General features: G+C 40.8%; 1 protein-coding gene and 1 pseudogene across 1 annotated transcript in view; one reads left to right on the top strand and one right to left on the bottom strand.

Moving 5' to 3' along the window:
* The window catches only part of DNAH5 (dynein axonemal heavy chain 5), a 336,311-nt gene that overhangs the window by 191,590 nt on the left and 125,336 nt on the right, over positions 1–19,385 (bottom strand). Inside the window, exons 23-29 of the mRNA XM_045163647.1 lie at positions 15,716–15,917; positions 14,415–14,650; positions 9,090–9,308; positions 7,706–7,768; positions 6,392–6,630; positions 5,473–5,713; positions 2,724–2,923 (exon numbers count right to left, since the gene is read on the bottom strand). Coding sequence (XP_045019582.1) covers positions 2,724–2,923; positions 5,473–5,713; positions 6,392–6,630; positions 7,706–7,768; positions 9,090–9,308; positions 14,415–14,650; positions 15,716–15,917 — 1,400 coding nt within the window. The remainder of the gene's footprint in view (positions 1–2,723; positions 2,924–5,472; positions 5,714–6,391; positions 6,631–7,705; positions 7,769–9,089; positions 9,309–14,414; positions 14,651–15,715; positions 15,918–19,385) is intronic.
* LOC102395732 lies at positions 6,880–7,614 on the top strand (annotated as a pseudogene).

Here is a 19,385-nt window from a genome sequence, read left to right as displayed (position 1 = left end):
AGCCTGCCCTCTTTTGGGCCTCTTTCCAACTTCCCATCCACTCCTGTCTACATCACTCATGTCTGTGTATACACATATATTTGAGGATTTCTTCATGTCCATACATGACTGCCACTTCTCTGCTTCTTTCATAGTTAATCTATCTTCCCATTTTCCTCTTGAGGCAGAAATTGATGGTGGTCTTCCAAAGCCTTTGATCTTTTTCTCCTTCTTCTTTAAATATACAACCCCATTTCTACCTACACTCACAGGTGCCCAGTTAAAATATTGAATTTCCCAGCCTCCTTTGCACCCATGTACATCGGGAGATTAAGTTCCACATCAATATTTCTCAACCCAAGCTGCATATTGTAATTATCTGACAAACATGAAAAACTACCAATGTCTGCCTAGATCCCACCCCCAGGAACTCTGATTAAATCAGTTTGGGATGCAACATGAGCACTAGGATTTTTTTTTTTTTTTTAAGTTCCCTAGAGGATAAAACCAGAGAAGGCAATGGCACCCCACTCCAGTACTCTTGCCTAGAAAAATCCATGGGCAGAGGAGCCGGGTAGGCTGCAGTCCATGGGGTCGCTAAGAGTCGGGAACGACTGAGCAACTTCACTTTCACTTTTCACTTTCATACATTGGAGAAGGAAATGGCAACCCACTCCAGTGTTCTTGCCTGGAGAATCCCAGGGATGGGGAAGCCTGGTAGGCTGCCGTCTCTGGGGTCGCACAGAGTCGGACACAACTGAATCGACTTAGCAGCAGCAGCAGAGGATAAGACGATTGGATGACATCACCTACTCGATGGACATGAGCAACTCCAGGAGATGGTGAAGGACAGGGAAGCTTGGCGTGCTGCAGTCCATGGGGTCGCAAAGAGTCAGACACAACTGAGCGACTGAACAATAACAACAAAGCTATGGCTAGTGTATAGCCAAATCTGGAAACTACTTTTCCAGATGAGAAGTGAGCAGCAGCACTGAATATAAAGAATAGATGGAGGAGAAGGGCTACACCTGGAAAACAGTGTGAGTCAGACAATGCCTGGGTCCCCAGTGATGTGGTAGAGGCCACACTCCCACCTGAGCCATTGACCTTGGGACTCTTTGTACGTGAGAAAGATACAAACTTCAGTCTTGTTCGAGCAGTGTTGCATATGGCGCTTCTGTTATTTGCAGACAATCCTAACCCTACATGATTGTACTTCCTTTCATTGCTTTTCCTCTTCTCTTTCCTCTCTGTTTATTGGTCTCTCTAGTCCAACATTAAACGGACTTGAAGTCATCTCAAGTATTAGTCATATTAGTGAATAAAATTTTCATTTCCATATTCTTATGTGCTAAACAGATTGCTTTAATATTCTACACATCTTTCTGGGGTTTTTACTCATGCTTTTCACAAGAATATAGGTCCAGAGCAACAGAGATATTTGTTCCACTCACTGTTCTATCCAATGCACCCAGAAGACCACATGGCACATGGTGGTGGTGATGGGTTAGTCGCTAAGTCATATCCAACTCTTATTCAACCCCAGGGACTGTAGCCTGTGAGGTTCCTCTGTCCATGGGATTTCCCAGGCAAGAATACTGGAGTGGGTTGCCATTTCATTCTTCAGGGAATCTTTCCCAACTCAGGGATCAAACTCGAGTCTCTTGCATTGCATGTGGATCCTTTACCACTGAGCCACTAGGGAAGCCCACGGCACAGGAAAGGTGTTCCCTAAATTTCTGTTGAACACGTTGTTCTTCACACAACTCTGTCTGTGGGTTCAGTGCCATTGGTAAGAAAAAGTTACCCATTCCTAATACTATGTTTACTTAAGGTATATGTGTACTTTTTCTACTTCCATAGGGTATGTTATCTTCCATCTGTCCTTAATTCTGGTTGGGTGTAAACAGTAACCAAATTCATGTTAAAAAATCACCAAATTCTAATCAGTCAATTGGCCAAAAAGTCCATTAAGTTTTGTCCATTAAGGTTTTTCCGTATTGGCCAACCCAACAGTGCAGACTCAAGGTTACCAATGGTCTAAATCTCTAAGACCTAATTTTATACTCTCAATTACTCATTTCAAACACTTACACAATCACCTTATATTTGAGAAAATCCTGGTGAACAAAAAAATTTTCTCAAACAGAGCAAGAGGAAGCACTGAACCAAAGAAATCTAAATTTATGAGTCTCTGGGTCACATGTCCAAAGTATGGTAGCTTTCTCTACTGCTGTTGTCGAACAGAAATATTAGGTTGGTCTCGGTCTGTGCTGTTTTACTTCTCTTTATGAATCACATTCATTCTCCATCTTAATCTGTCACCTCATTAAAGCATGTACACAACTAAAACTTTCTAGTCCATAGATGTTGATGAAAAGGTTTCTGAAGTAAAATAATTATTCTAAAATTCAGAATAATTTTCCCTCTGGAATCTAGAGCCTGTCGAGCTGTCAGCTGTGCAATGAGGCTTGTCAGCAGCAAAGCTGAAATACTCTGCAAAATCCAAGTGGCTAATTACATCTTGCATTATTTTGCCCAATTGAGAGTCTCCAACACATCCCCCAAAGAGAGGATAATGAAATAAAAACAGTATTATCCATGCTGTGCCAAGGGCTAAAATTAAAACAAGTACTTTTGATGTTGAATAAATTAAACAGAGGGTACTGTTGTGTTTCTTAATTAATCTCCCTTGAAGTGTTTGGTATTACAGTTCTCAAATCTCAGGGGAAAGATTGTCCTACCTGTTGCTCAGGAGGGAACCCAGTAACATCAAGCTGTCTTCCATGTTGGCGATGATTTCTGACGTACTGTCTCCTCTCAGGAGGAGCTCTCCACGGGTTTTAAAGCTGCCAAATGTGAATGTTTTGTTGTCCCATTCGTTAATCACTTGTTTCAGCTTTTGTTCAATGTCCCTCTCTTTCACAGCACTGATACAGATGTCCTATTAAAAATGAAAGCTCTCATTTAATCACATGAAAGTCACACATCCTTCTTGAATAGTCAATTCAGCAAAGATCCTGTCTTCACTCCTTCTTTTATATGTATCTATAAATACTTATATATTTCCAGATCCAGACTATTGTATGTCTTCTCCCACATGATGTAGCAGTTCGGATGCCTGATTTTCACCCAAGCGGGCCAGGTTCGACTCCCAGTGTGGAAAGGAAGATCTCTGGAGGCTTCCAGGTGGTGCTAGTGGTTAGGAATGTGCTTACCAGTGCAGGAGACATAAGAGATGGGGGTTCAATCCCTAGGTAGGAAAGATGCTCTGGAGGAGGAAATAGTATCCCTCTCCAGCATTCTTGCCAGGGAAATCCCAAGGACAGAGGAGCCTGGTGGGCAACAGTCCATGAGGTCACAAAGAGTCGGACAAGACTGAGCAACTAAGCACAGCACATAACAGAGTGTCTACAGATATATATAGATAATGATTTACCCTAATTTGTAAAATTTTCCATCAAACTATTCCAGAAATACAGATGACAGAAATGATGTGCAAAAGTGAAATACTATTCAGCCATGAGGAAAAAGGAAATCCTGCCATTTGTGACAACATGGATGGACCTTGAGGGCATTGGGTTAAATGAGACAAGTCAGAGAGAAAAAATTAAATACTGTAGGATAGTCCTTATATGTGGAATATTAAAAAAAAGAAAGAAAGAAAAAACCTTGAAAAAAAAGAAAGTGAAATGGTAGTTACCAGGGGCTGAAGGTATGAGAATGGTAAAGATGTTCTATCTATTTGCAAATAGTAGATAAATAAGTCCTAGAGATCTAATCCACAGTTCAGTGATTACAGACAACAAAACTGTATTCTGAACATCAAATTTCCTAAAAGACTAGATCTAAATTGTTCCCACCAGTAGAAGAAATGATAATTGAGATGTTAGCTAACACACTGAAGATTATATTACAAGATAAATGTATCAAATCATTATCCTTAAATTTACACAATGTCAAATGTCAATTATATCTCAATAAAAATTGGGATTAAAAAGAAATGCAATAACATTTTAATTTTACAGCTTTAATAAAAGACTCAAAATTTAACATGTCTCTCCTGAAACTACCACAACATTGTTAATCGACTAAATCTCAATACAAAATAAAAACTTTAAAGTTTGGGGAAAACAATTTAATGTGTCTCTGATTTAACTCTAAAGTCGAATCAATGCAGTACGAGACGAAGGAATCAACAGAAACCTGCCATCTTCCTAGTTCTTGGGTCACTTTCCCCATCTTCTCTGCAGCCTTGTCTTCTCCTGGACCATTAGTCAAACTCCTCCTTGCCGACTGCCCGACTCACACTGCACTCCCTGTCGGGATGAGTTCTTCCACGACCACGCAGCCAGCAACCCTCTGTATCTCCAGGAAAATCCCACATCCATTTGCCTACTGGGCTCCTCTGCTTGGATGCATCAAGGGAACCCGAAATGCAATCTGTGAATATCGAACTGATGTCCAAACCAAGCTCACGGTCTTTGTACCTTACCATTCCACCTGATTCCCTTTCAGTTTTCCCCGTCTCAGTCATAAGCACCATCATTCACCTAGATCTCTCAGCAAGAAATCTAGGGTTCATCCCTGGCCCCTCCTGTTTCCCTATCACGTTCCCTCCATCATCAAATTCTACCCAGTTTTATCTCCTAATGACCTCTTCAATCTTTTCTCCTCTACTCCAGCCTCTTTCCCTGCCCTCCCAGCTGATGCATTATCTCTTGCTTGGGATATTCATATAAGCTCCCAGTAAGTTTTCCTAGGATTGCCCCTTCACATCTTCCAATCCTTTCTCCTCACAGCTACCAGAGTGATCTTTAGAAAATGCAAATTTAACCACACCATCCCCTAATCGAAATATATCTCCCAGAGGGCTCACGATTGCTCCCAAGATTGAAATCGATGGCAAGTTCTAGCCCCTCTCCACCTCCCATCTTCAGCTGACTCTTCTGTCCCCACCTTCACACCTCAGCCACCCCAGCCTTTCAGTCCCCTATACCTACACCTCAGCCCCTTCACACCTGCTGTTCCACCCGCCCGACACGGCCTTCTCTGCACTTTCCAAGCCCCTCACCCCCTCACCACATAAGCATACCCCCTTCACCCAGAAGTCATGCCCATGCACACCAGTCTTCTTGATTTTCATCACCCTTCCTCCACCACCATACAGGTCCACCCCATTATTACAGGCTCTCATAGAGCAGCACACTTCATTTACTGAAGCTTGTACCTACACCTTCATTTGAACAATTATTTAATGATACAAATTTTTAATCGTCTATGAAGGCAGAAATGCATCCTTCTGTCCCCAGCACTTAACACAATGTATCACATAAACATTTCTTGAAGAAGTAAAAGCTGACTCGCAGGAAAAGAGTTTTGATTGTCCTAGCCTGATTCCCTTCTCCAACAGTCCATAAGGTAGGAAAACTGTCTAATAAGTCCCCTGGGACCTTCCAGTCTCCCATGACATCCTATCCTCTATCATCATACCTCTATCTCCTCCTTGTATTTCAGAAGAGGTGCTTCCATGATATTTCTTAACTTGAAAGTTTCATTCCCCACATCCAGACTGTGCCCAGTGACAGCTGTTATCCTTTCCCAGTGCCGTTCCATCATGGCCTTATTGGCCATGTGCTCCAGCAGTGGGCAACACTCACTAAAGTCATCAATGGTCTTCTTCAGATCCAAAAAGGCCTGCCAGTCCTTCAAGGCTCGAGGCAGCTTCCGACACCTGCGAAGAAAAGCCAACATGAAAAGTCAGTTGAATATAAGCCTGGCATTTCTATCAAAAACAGTCACCCAGAACAGCCGCCACAATTTTAAATCTCATGACTCAGAGGATAACTGTAGGATTTACATTACACAAGACCACTCCTCCCAATCAGGACTAATAGTTTCAATTCCTTCATAAAAATTAGGTAAGAGGCATTATTTTAAAGAAGGTGCTTCTTAATTCAATTCAATTCTCCAGACGCATATTGAGACCCTACAAAGTACAAAGCACAGCAGAATGTACCAGCTTATCAGCTGAAAATTACAACCAATAACCCTCCATTTTCTTTAGGTTCAATACTTAAAGGCTGTAGAAAGATCAAAGGGCTCTTGCTTTTATTCCAAATAAATCATCTAACATAAACTTCAAATGTTTGGTAAGTGTAATATAAATAGCAATCAGCTCTAAGCTGCAGAAAAGCCCCTGGAAAGATTCATCTGGGTTTAAAGGATGCACTTGTCTCACCAGGTACACACAGGGGGAATTAATAAATAGTATTTGACAAGGGTGATGTCAACAGACAACAGCAATGAAGCACAACGTGCTCTTGAAACATCTGGGTGAAAAGAGAACCCAACAAAGAAGAAAGCATTTGAGGTTCCATAGCTCTGGGCAAGCTAAACATTAATTTCTCACCTGTTCTGGAACTCTAAAAGTTCACTGTTGATTTTTTCAATATTTACTTCTGACCACAGGATATCATGATAGCTATTTACAGTGTCTATGACACTGTTGTACAGAGTGTATATTTTCTGAAGAAGATTTAGTTGCTTCTTGATTTCGAGAAGCTTAGGATACTGCGTGACCGGCAGACCAAAAAGCTCCTCTCCCCCAGTATAGGTGATGTATTTCCGATAGATATTATCAAATTGATTCTAATAAAGATACAAGTGAAAATGCATCAAAATGGTTTACACGTGAATAAACATGCAAATGAAAAAAACACTGAGCAATAAGCAAACATGCATGATCTCTGATTCCATGTAAATAAGAATACTGAAGAGTACCATTAATTACATGGGAACCAATTCTAATTCTAACCATACCAAATCACAGTTTTTAAAAGGTAAGTAAGCATATACTGTATTCCACAATGAGCTTCTCTATATTAAGGGGGTGGGGAAGTATGTATTTAAAACACACTAAGCTCTTTCAGCCACCTTGGCCCCTGTGGAGGCCTGCTGGGAACAGGAGCTCTAAAACGACAACATGTCTAGCAGGCTGTGGGGCAACACCATTTTTGCTGGCTATAAGCAGGGTCTACAGAACCAGAGGGAGCACACAGCTCTCCTGAAAACTGAAGGTGTATACGCTCAAGATGAAACTGAATTCTATAAAGGCAAGGGATGTGCTATGTGCACAAAACAAGGAACAACACAGTAACTCCTGGTGGAAAACCTAACAAGACCAGAGTAATCTGAGGAAAGATGGTTTGAAAGTGGCTTAGTCATGTCCGACTCTTTGCAACCCCACGGACTATGCAGTCCATGGAATTTTCTAGGCCAGGATACTGAAGTGGGTAGCCTTTCCCTTCTCCAGGGGATCTTCCTAACCCAGGGGTCAAATCCAGGTCTCCCGCATTGCAGGTGAATTCTTTACCAGCGGAGCCACAAGGGAAGCCCAAGAATACTGGCGTGGGTAGCCTATCCCTTCTCCAGTGGATCTTCCCGACCCAGGAGTCAGACCAGGGTCTCCTGTATTGCAGGAGAATTCTTCACCAACCTAGCTATCACTGAGGCCCAACCATAACTCGTGCTCATGGACACAGTGGTATGGTTCGTGCCAAATTATGAAGCAACCTTCCTGCTAAGGCCATTGAATACAGAATCCACGTGATACTGTACCCTTTGAGGATTTAAACTTGCTGAAAAGTAAATAAAAGTGTGGAAATAAAATAAAACACATTGAAGTTTTGGTTGTATAGGAGGTCAAAGAAACTAAAAAGATTACCTGAAACATGATAAGTCTATCACTGGCTTCCTGGGGTTTCAGGCCACTAGCCATTGGACCATTCTGAAATAAACAGTTTTAAAAGATAAGACAAAATAAAGTATTTGCATACAAATTTTATAAGCTCAATGTATTTGAATATCAAATTTTGTTTTCATGCATGTCACATATAGGATAGGAAATGTAGCTTTTTATTTGTTAAAAAAAAAAAAAAAGGACTCAGAAAAGTGACTCATTTTGAAATATTTTCAAGGCCAAAAAAGCCAAGTTAATGTCAGAACTTTTATATGTCAAGAAATTTTGAAAATTAAAAATACGGAGAGGGTGGGATGATTTGGGAGAATGGCATTGAAACATGTATAATATCATGTAAGAAACGAATCGCCAGTTCAGGTTCGATGCAGGATATAGGATGCTTGGTGTTGGTGCACTGGGATGACCCAGAGGGATGGTATGGGGAAGGAGGTGGGAGGGGGGTTCAGGATGGGGAACACGTGTACACCCATGGCAGATTCATGTTGATGTATGGCAAAACCAATACAATATTGTAAAGTAATTAGCCTCCAATTAAAATAAATAAATTTATATTTAAAAAAATAAAAATACGTGGTATTCATCTACTAGGTGACACAGACAAAAAAGGGTCAATAATTGTAAGAAGCACAGTGTCTGGTTTGAACTAAAGCACTAATGCCACACAACCTACAGAGTTCACCACTCTAACACCTATGTCTAGAGTGACTTGTAATATTAACATTCTAATCAGGTTTTCCTACATTAGGCCACCTTAGAAAAGCTGCATGTCTGTGCTTCCTCAACCATGAAGTTGGTGCATGAATCCAGTCTCCTAACTTCATTCATTTTGGTGTGTTACTGATTAATAGATAAATATTTTACCCTATACTTTACACATTTCCCCTCTGCAGCACATTATAATTGGTGGAAATGGGTCTCCTTAAACAACGTATTCCCAGTTGAAGATTCTGCACCAAAACTCATATACAGTTAAAATATGGACTCAATCTGTTTTGTCCACTTTTGTATCTTCAGCACCAAGGGCAACTCCAATATTTGCAGAATGATGAATGCTGTGAGAAGGATGATCACAATAACTATAATTGAGTAATATTTGTCTACACAAATCTAGAATGCTACCAAACACTTCAGTAAGAGACCAATAATACAAACAGCACTTTTTAATTTCCATTTACTGTTGAAATTATCCTGGATGAAATCAAAGGGGAAAGGATTGTGAAAGGGAAATACCTTTGGTCTCATAAAAATAAAATTTCTATTTCTAGAGGGATTTCATTAAATTTGATATGTAAGCTTTAATCAACATTTTGTATGCTGTATTCACTCTTCCCCAAAAATACAGTCGTACCACATCATAGTCCTGATAGAACTGGTGACAGTCTTGGAGGAAAACTTCCACAGTACCAATAAGCTCTTTCCTGAAACCGGGTTGTAGTGAGACTAGCTCATTCTGAACTTCGCTGGCACGTGCCAGAAGCTTCTCCCAAGAGTAACGCAGGGCATCCACTTTGTCCATCTCTTCCTTTGCTATCAGAAGCCCATATTTGTTAAGCAGAGTATAGGATTCCTACAAAAAGAATAAAAATTCGATTTCGGCCAGTCAGATGCATAAATCTACACACAGTCATCTTTTTAGGGCATCAGAATGGAAAGAAAAAAAATCAGCAAGACTGGGCAACTGTCCAGAGTTCTAGTTTCTCTACTTGCAAACTTGGGAAAGCTTAAGCGAGCAACGGAGCCACTGAGCTTCAGTTCCCTCATCTGTAAAACAGGAAAATTTCCTGGATGTGTCACAGGATTTTCATGAATATGGAAAAGATACCATTTTAAATGCATTTGAAAACTATAAATCATTATATAAACAAATGGTATTTTTACTTAGGCCCCTGAATTGTATTTGAAGACTATAAAATTAAGTAGATGAAAAATGTAAAACAATTTAACTGCTAATTTTAGAATAGCATAATGAATCAGTTCTAACTCTACTGTATTTCACTTTGTTGATAAAAGGTTCCAACAGTAGAACATAGGAGGCCATGCTTGAATCACACCCTGAGCCAAGCCATTGCCCTAAGGATGAAAAATCCTGGACTATTCTTTTGTCTAGAAGATTAAAATGAAGCAAAGTTTGGTTTTCATGAGAAAAAAATTTTCCTAAATATCCCTAGCCTCTTCTCCCATCATTACTCTTCCTCTTAGACAGAGAATGAACACCTGATTGTTGATTTGAGGAAAAGATTATTGATTTGGGCGTGTTTAGCACAGGGTCTTTCTCCCTCCCTCTTTCTCCTTCAAGGCATCCCTCCAGTCTACACTGCAGTACCAATCAAATTGAACAAAGTAACACGGATAGGCAGCTTTCCAGTGTTTCTCTGATGGATGAGAAAGTACAATTCTGGGACTTCATGTCCACAAGCCCACTGCATGTGTGTATAGGACCTAACAGAAGCAGAAGATATTAAGAAGAGATGGCAAGAATACACAGAAGAGCTGTACAAAATACATCTTCATGACCCAGATAATCATGATGGTGTGATCACTCACCTAGAGCCAGACATCCTGGAATGTGAAGTCAAGTGGGCCTTAGGAAGCATTACTATGAAAAAAGCTAGCGGAGGTGATGGAATTCCAGTTGAGCTATTTCAAATCCTAAAGATGATGCTGTGAAAGTGCTGCACTCAATATGTCAACAAATTTGGAAAACTCAGCACTGGCCACAGGACTGGAAAACATCACTTTTCAGTTCAACCCCAAAGAAAGGCAATGCCAAAGAATGCTCAAACTACCATACAATTGCACTCATCTCACACACTAGTAAAATAATGATCAAAATTCTCCAAGCCAGGCTTCAGCAATATGCGAGGCCTGAACTTCCTGATGTTCAAGCTGATTTAAAATATCAGGAACCAGAGGAACCAGAGATCCAATCGCCAACATCTGCTGGATCATCAAAAGAGCAAGAGAGTTCCAGAAAAACATCTATTTCTGCTTCATTGACTATGCCAAAGCCTTTGACTGTGTGGATCACAATAAACTGTGGAAAATTCTAAAAGAGATGGGAATACCAGACCACCTGACCTGCCTCCTGAGAAACTTGTATGCAGGTCAAGAAGCAACAGTTCGAAATGGACATGGAACAACAGACTGGTTCCAAATAGGAAAAGGAGTACATCAAGGCTGTATATTGTCACCCTGCTTATTTAATTTATATGCAGAGTACATCATGAGAAATGCTGGGCTGGAGGAAGCACAAGCAGAATCAAGATTGCCAGGAGAAATATCAATAACCTCAGATATGCAAATGACACCACCCTTATGGTAGAAAGTGAATAAGAACTAAAGAGCCTCTTGATGAAAGTGAAAGAGAAGAGTGAAAAAGTTGGCTTAGAGCTCAACATTCAGAAAACTAAGATCATGGCATCTGGTCCCATCACTTCATGGCAGATAGATGGGGAAACAGTGGAAACAGTGGCTGACTTTATTTGGGGGGGGGGCTCCAAAATCACTGCAGATGGTGACTGCAGCCATGAAATTAAAAGACGCTTACTCCTTGGAAGGAAAGCATATTAGACAGCATATTCAAAAGCAGAGACATTACTTTGTCAACAAAGGTCTGTCTAGTCAAGGCTATGGTTTTTCTAGTAGTCATGTATGGATGTGAGAGTTGGACTATAAAGAAAGCGGAGCACAGAAGAATTGATGCTTTTGAATGGTGGTGTTGGAGAAGACTCTTAAGAGTCCCTTGGACTGCAAGGAGATCCAACCAGTCCATCCTAAAGTAGATCAGTCTTGCGTGTTCATTGGAAGGACTGATGTTGAAGCTGAAAGTCCAATACTTTGGCCACCTGATGCGAAGAGCTGATGCTTTTGAAAAGACCCTGATGCTGAGAAAAATTGAAGGCAAGAGGAGAAGGGGACAACAGAGGATGAGATGATTGGATGGCATCACTGACTCAATGGGCATGAGTTTGGGTAAACTCCGGGAGTTGGTGATGGACAGGGAAGCCTAGCGTGCTGCGGTTCATGGGGTCACAAAGAGTCGGACACGACTGAGGCACTGAACTGAACTGAACTGATAGGATGGATGGGAAGATGGGGGAGGTGAGATACAGTGGGAATATAGGAGCCAAACACAAAACCAGATCTTCTAAATCACTTCTATCATTACTAAAGATTGAATCTTGATCTTGACTACTTGACAAGGGTTTGTCTTAACTCTCAGGTCAGGAGTAAGAGTTGACAATTGCTGTATCTCTTCTTCAAACCTCTTGTCCAAATTCCCCTGGTCCTATACTACATAGAGGGTCTTTGCCTTGATGTTTCAATTCCCAAAAAAAGCACAATGGAAATGTGAATTTCCTGACCCAGCACAACAGAGGCAGAAACCTGAAGTCATCTCTACCATTTTCACCATAATTGAAATTTTCCAAAATTCGAAGTGCAGGAAATATGATAAAAGGCTATGATCCTGACCATCAGAGTTTAAGTCCAGACATTTAAGTTACAGTATGATGAAAGGAGGCTTCCCTTGTGGCTCAGATGCTAAAGAGTCCACCTGAATGCAGGAGACCCGGGCTCCATCCCTGGGTTGAGAAGACCCCCTGAAGGAGGATATGGCAACTCACTCGAGTATTCTTGCCTGGAGAATTCCATGGACAGAACAGCCTGGTGGGCTACAGTCCATGGCGTCACAAAGACTTAGACATGACTGAACAACTAATACACATGATGAAAAGACAACATTTTATATCTGAAATTGTTTTAATGCTACAGTTATAAAAGTCTCATATAGAAGAATATAGCAACCCATTCCTAATAAAGAATTTTCATCTAGAAAAGATATGATAAAAACAAAGTAATATACAACAATAATAAAACTGCATGACTTCTCTGACCCCAAATTTCCATGTGGTTATGTAGGGGGTTGTAGCAAGGATGAAACAAGTTAATATGAAGTAAACTCATGAATGGACACCATCAATGCCCCATCCAGGTCCTGTTTGCCAGCTGACATTTGCATCCTGGCTGTTGGGCATGTTGGCTGTAGGAATTGAGCTGCCTTCTTCCCTTGAAAATTGTCATCAGCTGATAGGAGCCTCTATTTCTGCTTTATTGACTATGCCAAAGCTTTTGACTGTGTGGATCACAATAAACTGTGGAAAATTCTGAAAGAGATGGGAATACCAGACCACCTGATCTGCCTCTTGAGAAATCTGTATGCAGGTCAGGAAGCAACAGTTAGAACTGGACATGGAACAACAGACTGGTTCCAAATAGGAAAAGGAGTATATCAAGGCTGTATATTGTCAGCCTGCTTATTTAACTTCTATGCAGAGTACATCATGAGAAACGCTGGACTGGAAGAAACACAAGCTGGAATCAAGATTGCTGGGAGAAATATCAATAACCTTGGATATGCAGATGACACCACCCTTATGGCAGAAAGTGAAGAGGAACTCAAAAGCCCCTTGATGAAAGTGAGAGTGGAGAGTGAAAAAGTTGGCTTAAAGCTCAACATTCAGAAAACAAAGATCATGGCATCCGGTCCCACCACTTCATGGGAAATAGATGGGGAAACAGTGGAAACAGTGTCAGACTTTATTTTTGGGGGCTCCAAAATCACTGCAGATGGTGACTGCAGCCATGAAATTAAAAGACGCTACTCCTTGGAAGGAAAGTTCTGTCCAACCTAGATAGCATATTGAAAAGCAGAGACATTACTTTGCCAACAAAGGTCAGTCTAGTCAAGGCTGTGGTTTTTCCAGTAGTCATGTGTGAATGTGAGAGTTGGACTGTAAAGAAGGCTGAGCACTGAAGAATTGATGCTTTTGAAGTGTGGTGTTGGAGAAGACTCTTGAGAGTCCCTTGGACTGCAAGGAGATCCAACAGTCCATCCTAAAGGAGATCAGTCCTGGGTGTTCACTGGAAGGACTGATGCTGAAGCTGAAACTCCAGTACTTTGGCCACCTCATGTGAAGAGTTGACTCATTGGAAAAGACTCTGATGATGGGAGGGATTGAGGGCAGGAGGAGAAGGGGACGACAGAGGATGAGATGGCTGGATGGCATCACTGACTCGATGGATATGAGTCTGAGTGAACTCTGGGAGTTGGTGATGAACAGGGAGGCCTGGTGTGCTGCGATTCATGGGGTCACAAAGGGTCAACACAACTGAGCGACTGAACTGAACTGATAGGAGCCTCCTCATGGAGAGATTATGGTCAATGATCAACTCTTTGGGGGAGTAAAGACAGTCCCCCTTGCCTCAAGGTGGGGTCAACTGAGTGGTACACTTCATGCTCCAGAACAGCCTCCGGGGTCAGGCTGATAGTCTAGAGCTAAGATCACATCCCCGCATGGCTTCCTCCCACACTCAACCTGGTCCTTCCCCGTTTCTTTCACTCTGCTTCTCTCATGAGCACTTGCCAATAAATCACTCATGCAGAAACCCTCATCTCAGGCTCTGCTCTTAGGGACCTCAGATGCCAAGGAAAGGATGAGATCTAACCCATATGAGTCACTCTATAAGGTCAGATATCATCATTACTGGAATCATCGATCATGGGTTTAGCATCCATTTGTAACTCCAGTCCAGACCTGGTCAATACTTCCTCGAATAGCCATCACATCTGGAGATATTCCTACTGACACATAAATAAGTGATTATCAGTTACCTCGACGGGTCCCACTTGAAAGTCAATGGCAATTTGCTGCTCCCTAATTTCCTTCAGTGCTGCCATGGCAATTCGAATATCATCTAGGTCTTTAATGGGGCGATTCAGTTTCTTATTGAATTCTTCAACAAGTGTAAAAATGTTTTCCATTTCACTTCTGTATTTTTGGTTACAGTGACGGCCGATGACAACCATCCAGGCCTTCGTCTCAGCAGTCAAGGTGAACTTCAGATCGGCTGTAAAACCCAAATGTCCATGTTCAGTTTGAAAACCGTGAACAAGAATGAGGAGATCCAATGCAACTGTTCACCAATAGTAAATATTTTGCAGCCAAGAGCCCTTTAACACATGAAAAACCAAACTTGAAAAAAAATTAGTCTTTCCTAATTATTATATTAGGGCTTCCCTGGCTGTTCAGTCGTAAAGAATCCACCTGCTAATGCAGTAGATGCGGGTTCAATCCCTTAGTCAGGATGATACCCTGGAGAAGGAAATGGCAACCCACTAGGTATTCTTGCCTGGGAAATCCAATGGACTGAGAAGCCTGGTAGGCTACGATCCATGGGGTCAAAAAAGAGTTGAACATGACTTAGCAACCAAACAACAACACATTATTGTATATTCATTGATTGTATAAAGTCTGTTTTGCAATAATTGAAAACACATTTCAAAATGCTCCAAAAAAGTACCTAAGAAAACTTGTAGATAAGCCTCAAATGTTTGCTGTTGTTATTTATTAAAAACAGTACATTTTAATTCCAAATATGAGACTCCTCCCTTCTCTTAATTAGCCTTTATTTTCAAAGTTTAGCATCAAAGTGTCCCAAAACAGTCCAGAATAAATAATTATGCTGCTGCTGCTGCTGCTGCTGCTGCTAAGTCGCTTCAGTCGTGTCCGACTCTGTGCGACCCCATAGACGGCAGCCCACTAGGCTCCTCTGTCCCTGGGATTCTCCAGGCAAGAATACTGGAGTGGGTTGCCATTTCCTTCTCCAATGCATGAAAGTGAAAAGTGAAAGTGAAGTCACTCAGTTATGCACGACTCTAAGCGACCCCATGGACTGGAGCCTACCAGGCTCCTACATCCATGGGATTTTCCAGGCAAGAGTACTGGAGTTGGGTGCCATTGCCTTCTCCAAATAATTATGCAGAAGAGATTAAAAACAAAATCTACAAATTGGTCTTGCAACTTGAGGCTCATAAAAGGAAAGTCAATCTTTAAGAAAGCTAGAACTCTCTGGAATGCTAACCTAGGTAAAGAGACAGAAAAATACTGTTGAACTTTCATGACATGAACCAACCTGTATACAGGGCAATGGCACCCACACAGATATACTCAGGCTCAGCATTAATTTCTTGCTCTAGTTTTTTGAAGTGGAGAATCTGGGATTCAAATTCAGAAAGTGAGGGGTTTTTTATAATAAATGTCATAATAGTTTCTTCTTTCTCCTTTTGCCAAATGTGATCATAGCGTTTGAAGCAGTCCATGGATGTAATAACTTCCTAGAATATAAATGACAGATTTGTGTAGAAAAGGAAGAATAAAAAACAACATCACAATCAGTTCAGTTCAGTTCAGTTCAGTCGCTCAGTCGTGTCCGACTCTTTGCAACCCCATGAATTGCAGCACGCCAAGCCTCCCTGTCCATCACCAACTCCCGGAGTTCACTCAGACTCACGCCCATCGAGTCAGTGATGCCATCCAGCCATCTCATCCTCTGTTGTCCCCCTTTCCTCCTGCCCCCAATCCCTCCCAGCATCAGAGTCTTTTCCAATGAGTCAACTCTTCGCATGAGGTGGCCAAAGTATTGGAGTTTCAGCTTTAGCATCATTCCTTCCAAAGAACACCCAGGACTGATCTCCTTCAGAATGGACTGGTTGGATCTCCTTGCAGTCCATGGGACTCTCAGGAGTCTTCTCCAACACCACACTTCAAAAGCATCAATTCTTCAGGTGCTCAGCTTTCTTTACAGTCCAACTCTCACATCCATACATGACTACTGGAAAAACCATAGCCTTGACTAGACGGACCTTTGTTCACAAAGTCATGTCTCTGCTTTTGAATATGCTATCTAGGTTGATCATAACTTTCCTTCCAAGGAGTAAGCGTCTTTTAATTTCATGGCTGCAATCACCATCTGCAGTGATTTTGGAGCCCCCAAAAATAAAGTCTGACACTGTTTCCCCATCTATTTTCCATGAAGTGATGGGACCAGATGCCATGATCTTAGTTTTCTGAATGTTGAGCTTTAAGCCAACTTTTTCATTCTCCTCTTTCACTTTCATCAAGAAGCTTTTTAGTTCCTCTTCACTTCCTGCCATAAGGGTGGTGTCATGTGCATATCTGAGGTTATTGATATTTCTCCTGGCAATCTTGATTCCAGCTTGTGCTTCTTCCAGCCCAGCGTTTCTCATGATGTACTCTGCATATATTTGCCAATTGCTAGGGGTTCCCATCAATTCATTAACATGCTTAATTAGTGAACCATGTGACTAGTTGAAGATGCCATAGAACTGGACCCGGATACAACAATGAACTAGTAACCCAGGACTGGTAACAATAGAACTACCATCCTAGCCAAAAAGGAAAGGAACAGTTTCTGGGAGGGTAGGGCAGCGAGTTGAGTCCATGAAATCTCTTTTGGACAGGGCCCAGTTGATTGGAGCTGGACCTCAGGTCAAAAACCACAGCTCAAAACCATACCAAGGAGAGGGTGATGCTACAGGGGTAAAAAAATACTCTGAGGTCACTTTCTTCCACTCAGAGCTCCTCCAAGACTCTCATGGGTGAAATCCACTGGAAATCTCAAAGGAAACCCATTGACTTGTTCCCTAAGTTCAGAGTATGGAGATTAGATATAGAGACACAAACAGATACATCCAGCATCCAACTCCATTGAAAGACTGCATGGAATCACACAAAATGCATAAATATATTAGATAAGGACTGACATCCATACAGTGTTAAATATTTCTGTATATCTTCTCATCTTTCCTTTCTAACTTCCTTGTTAAGTTTTAGAGAAATCTTCATAAAGACCCTACAAACTTCTCATCATGTATGCTCCTAGGTATTCTCCAATGATGTTGTTATCATAAAAATGACCTTTTCCCACTATTCTTATAACTATATGAATGGCATATAAACTGTTTTTCAGTTGGTTTTTTAATGAATGGTCCTGTTTGCTACAAAGTATGCTTCTGTAAGATGCATTGGCTCTCTCACAATTGGCAAATAGGAAATGATGTCAATATAACACGAGGCTCACATTTTCAAGAGTTATTTTTCCCAGTACTTTGCTTTGTACTCACTAAAGCAGCAATCCACAGAGAGCCACAATGCTTTCTGCCCCTTCTTTCTTTTGGGTTAATTTGATCTCCACTTTGTTTTGAGAATGTTCTTGGCACAGTTAGACCTGATTTTTGCATATTTTACTGTTGTTTCCATAACTCAGCATTTTTAACTGTTTTTTACATCACCTTCTCCCAAGTTTCTTTCATCTTTGATAGTAAAGTTTCATACTCATTACAATGTCATTAAATGGCTTAGTATCTTACTATGATTGTTACCGTTTTTTGTTAACTACCCTGGTTACAGAATTTCCTTCATTTTGTATGTTCTTCCCAACCCCATTTTTCTCATAATCCCTATTTTATTAAATGTGCAATGTTGCAAATCAAGCTTCTTAGGAACATATTTACTGTATTTCATCAGAAATGCCTATCTTTCAACTTACTACTAACTTAACTCTTTACTAAGCCATATTTTCTTTTCAGATTAGCACTTTTGGATTTACTTGGTAGATAATTATATCATCTCCAAACAATTAAGATTTGTCTCCTCATTCTAATGTTGGCATCTAATCTAAGCTCTTGGCAATCAACTTTTTCTACTGACTAATATTATAATTTCAGAGTTACATCTGAATGAGAAAAAAAAAACTTTAAGCTGAGAGTGAAAATGCCATTATTTGAAAGAAAAGAGCATTTCCAACTTCATTCTAAATGGTCCAATTAAGTAAATTTCACCAAGTTGTACCAAACCAAGGATAGCTTTACCGCCATGCCCAACATGAAGCTAATGTGTCACTCAGAACCTCGGGCTTAATGCGTGTTGAGACTTCCCACTCATGAAAATGCAGAAAGGTAAGCCTGCTGCTGTATGTCCCAACCACAGCCAATCCCCCGGCGTGAGCTGAGATGCTGACATACACACCCAGAATGCATTGCAACAGCATGTGGACATTCTCACAAATGGATGATGGTTTGGAGAATGAATTACAGATCATCAAGGACCCCTAAATATGGGTAGAAATTCCAGAATCCCGATCTTTCAACATCCAAGAGTTTATATTATTAAGAACATACTCTACCTAAATAAGTTTTAGACTCTCATTTATTTTATCTGAAAGTGTCTAAACTTGATTAAATTGGGACTTTTGAAAGCAGAGGTAACCTAGAATCTAAAGGAAAATTACATGAACTACATTTGTATGGTTGATTTATTTAAGCTATTTTAATTGCCATGGTTATTTTGATTATTTGGTCCAGCTCATCTTTTCAAGCCAGGCAGTATTATAAGTTGATGGCCAACCTTTGGATGAGCTGAATGTAGGTCAAGTTTACATTCTGATTCAGTTAGCTCCTGTAAGAGGAAAGGGGCTGAGATCAGAGGATTTTCTGTGGTTGAGGAAAGGTCAGTCACACAAAATCCAGAAGGGTTGATGGCTATGGAGGGCCACATTTAACACTGTGACCAAGTGTGCATATATACTTCCACAAACAATTTGGCCATCCTATCAATCTGGATAAAGTCCTTCAAGTTATTCTAAGTCCCAACTTTTTCTATTTTTTTTTTAATTTAATTTTATTTTTTAAACTTTACATAATTGTATTAGTTTTGCCAAATATCAAAGACTAACATCCGTACATTTCCTTCATATAATAGAAAGGCAAATGTAACAAAAATGA

This window comes from Bubalus bubalis, chromosome 19 (genome assembly GCF_019923935.1).
Source record: "Bubalus bubalis isolate 160015118507 breed Murrah chromosome 19, NDDB_SH_1, whole genome shotgun sequence".
In the NCBI taxonomy this organism is placed as follows: domain Eukaryota; kingdom Metazoa; phylum Chordata; class Mammalia; order Artiodactyla; family Bovidae; genus Bubalus; species Bubalus bubalis.
Note: the sequence above shows the minus strand (reverse complement) of the source record. Positions and strands in the feature narration are given on the sequence as shown.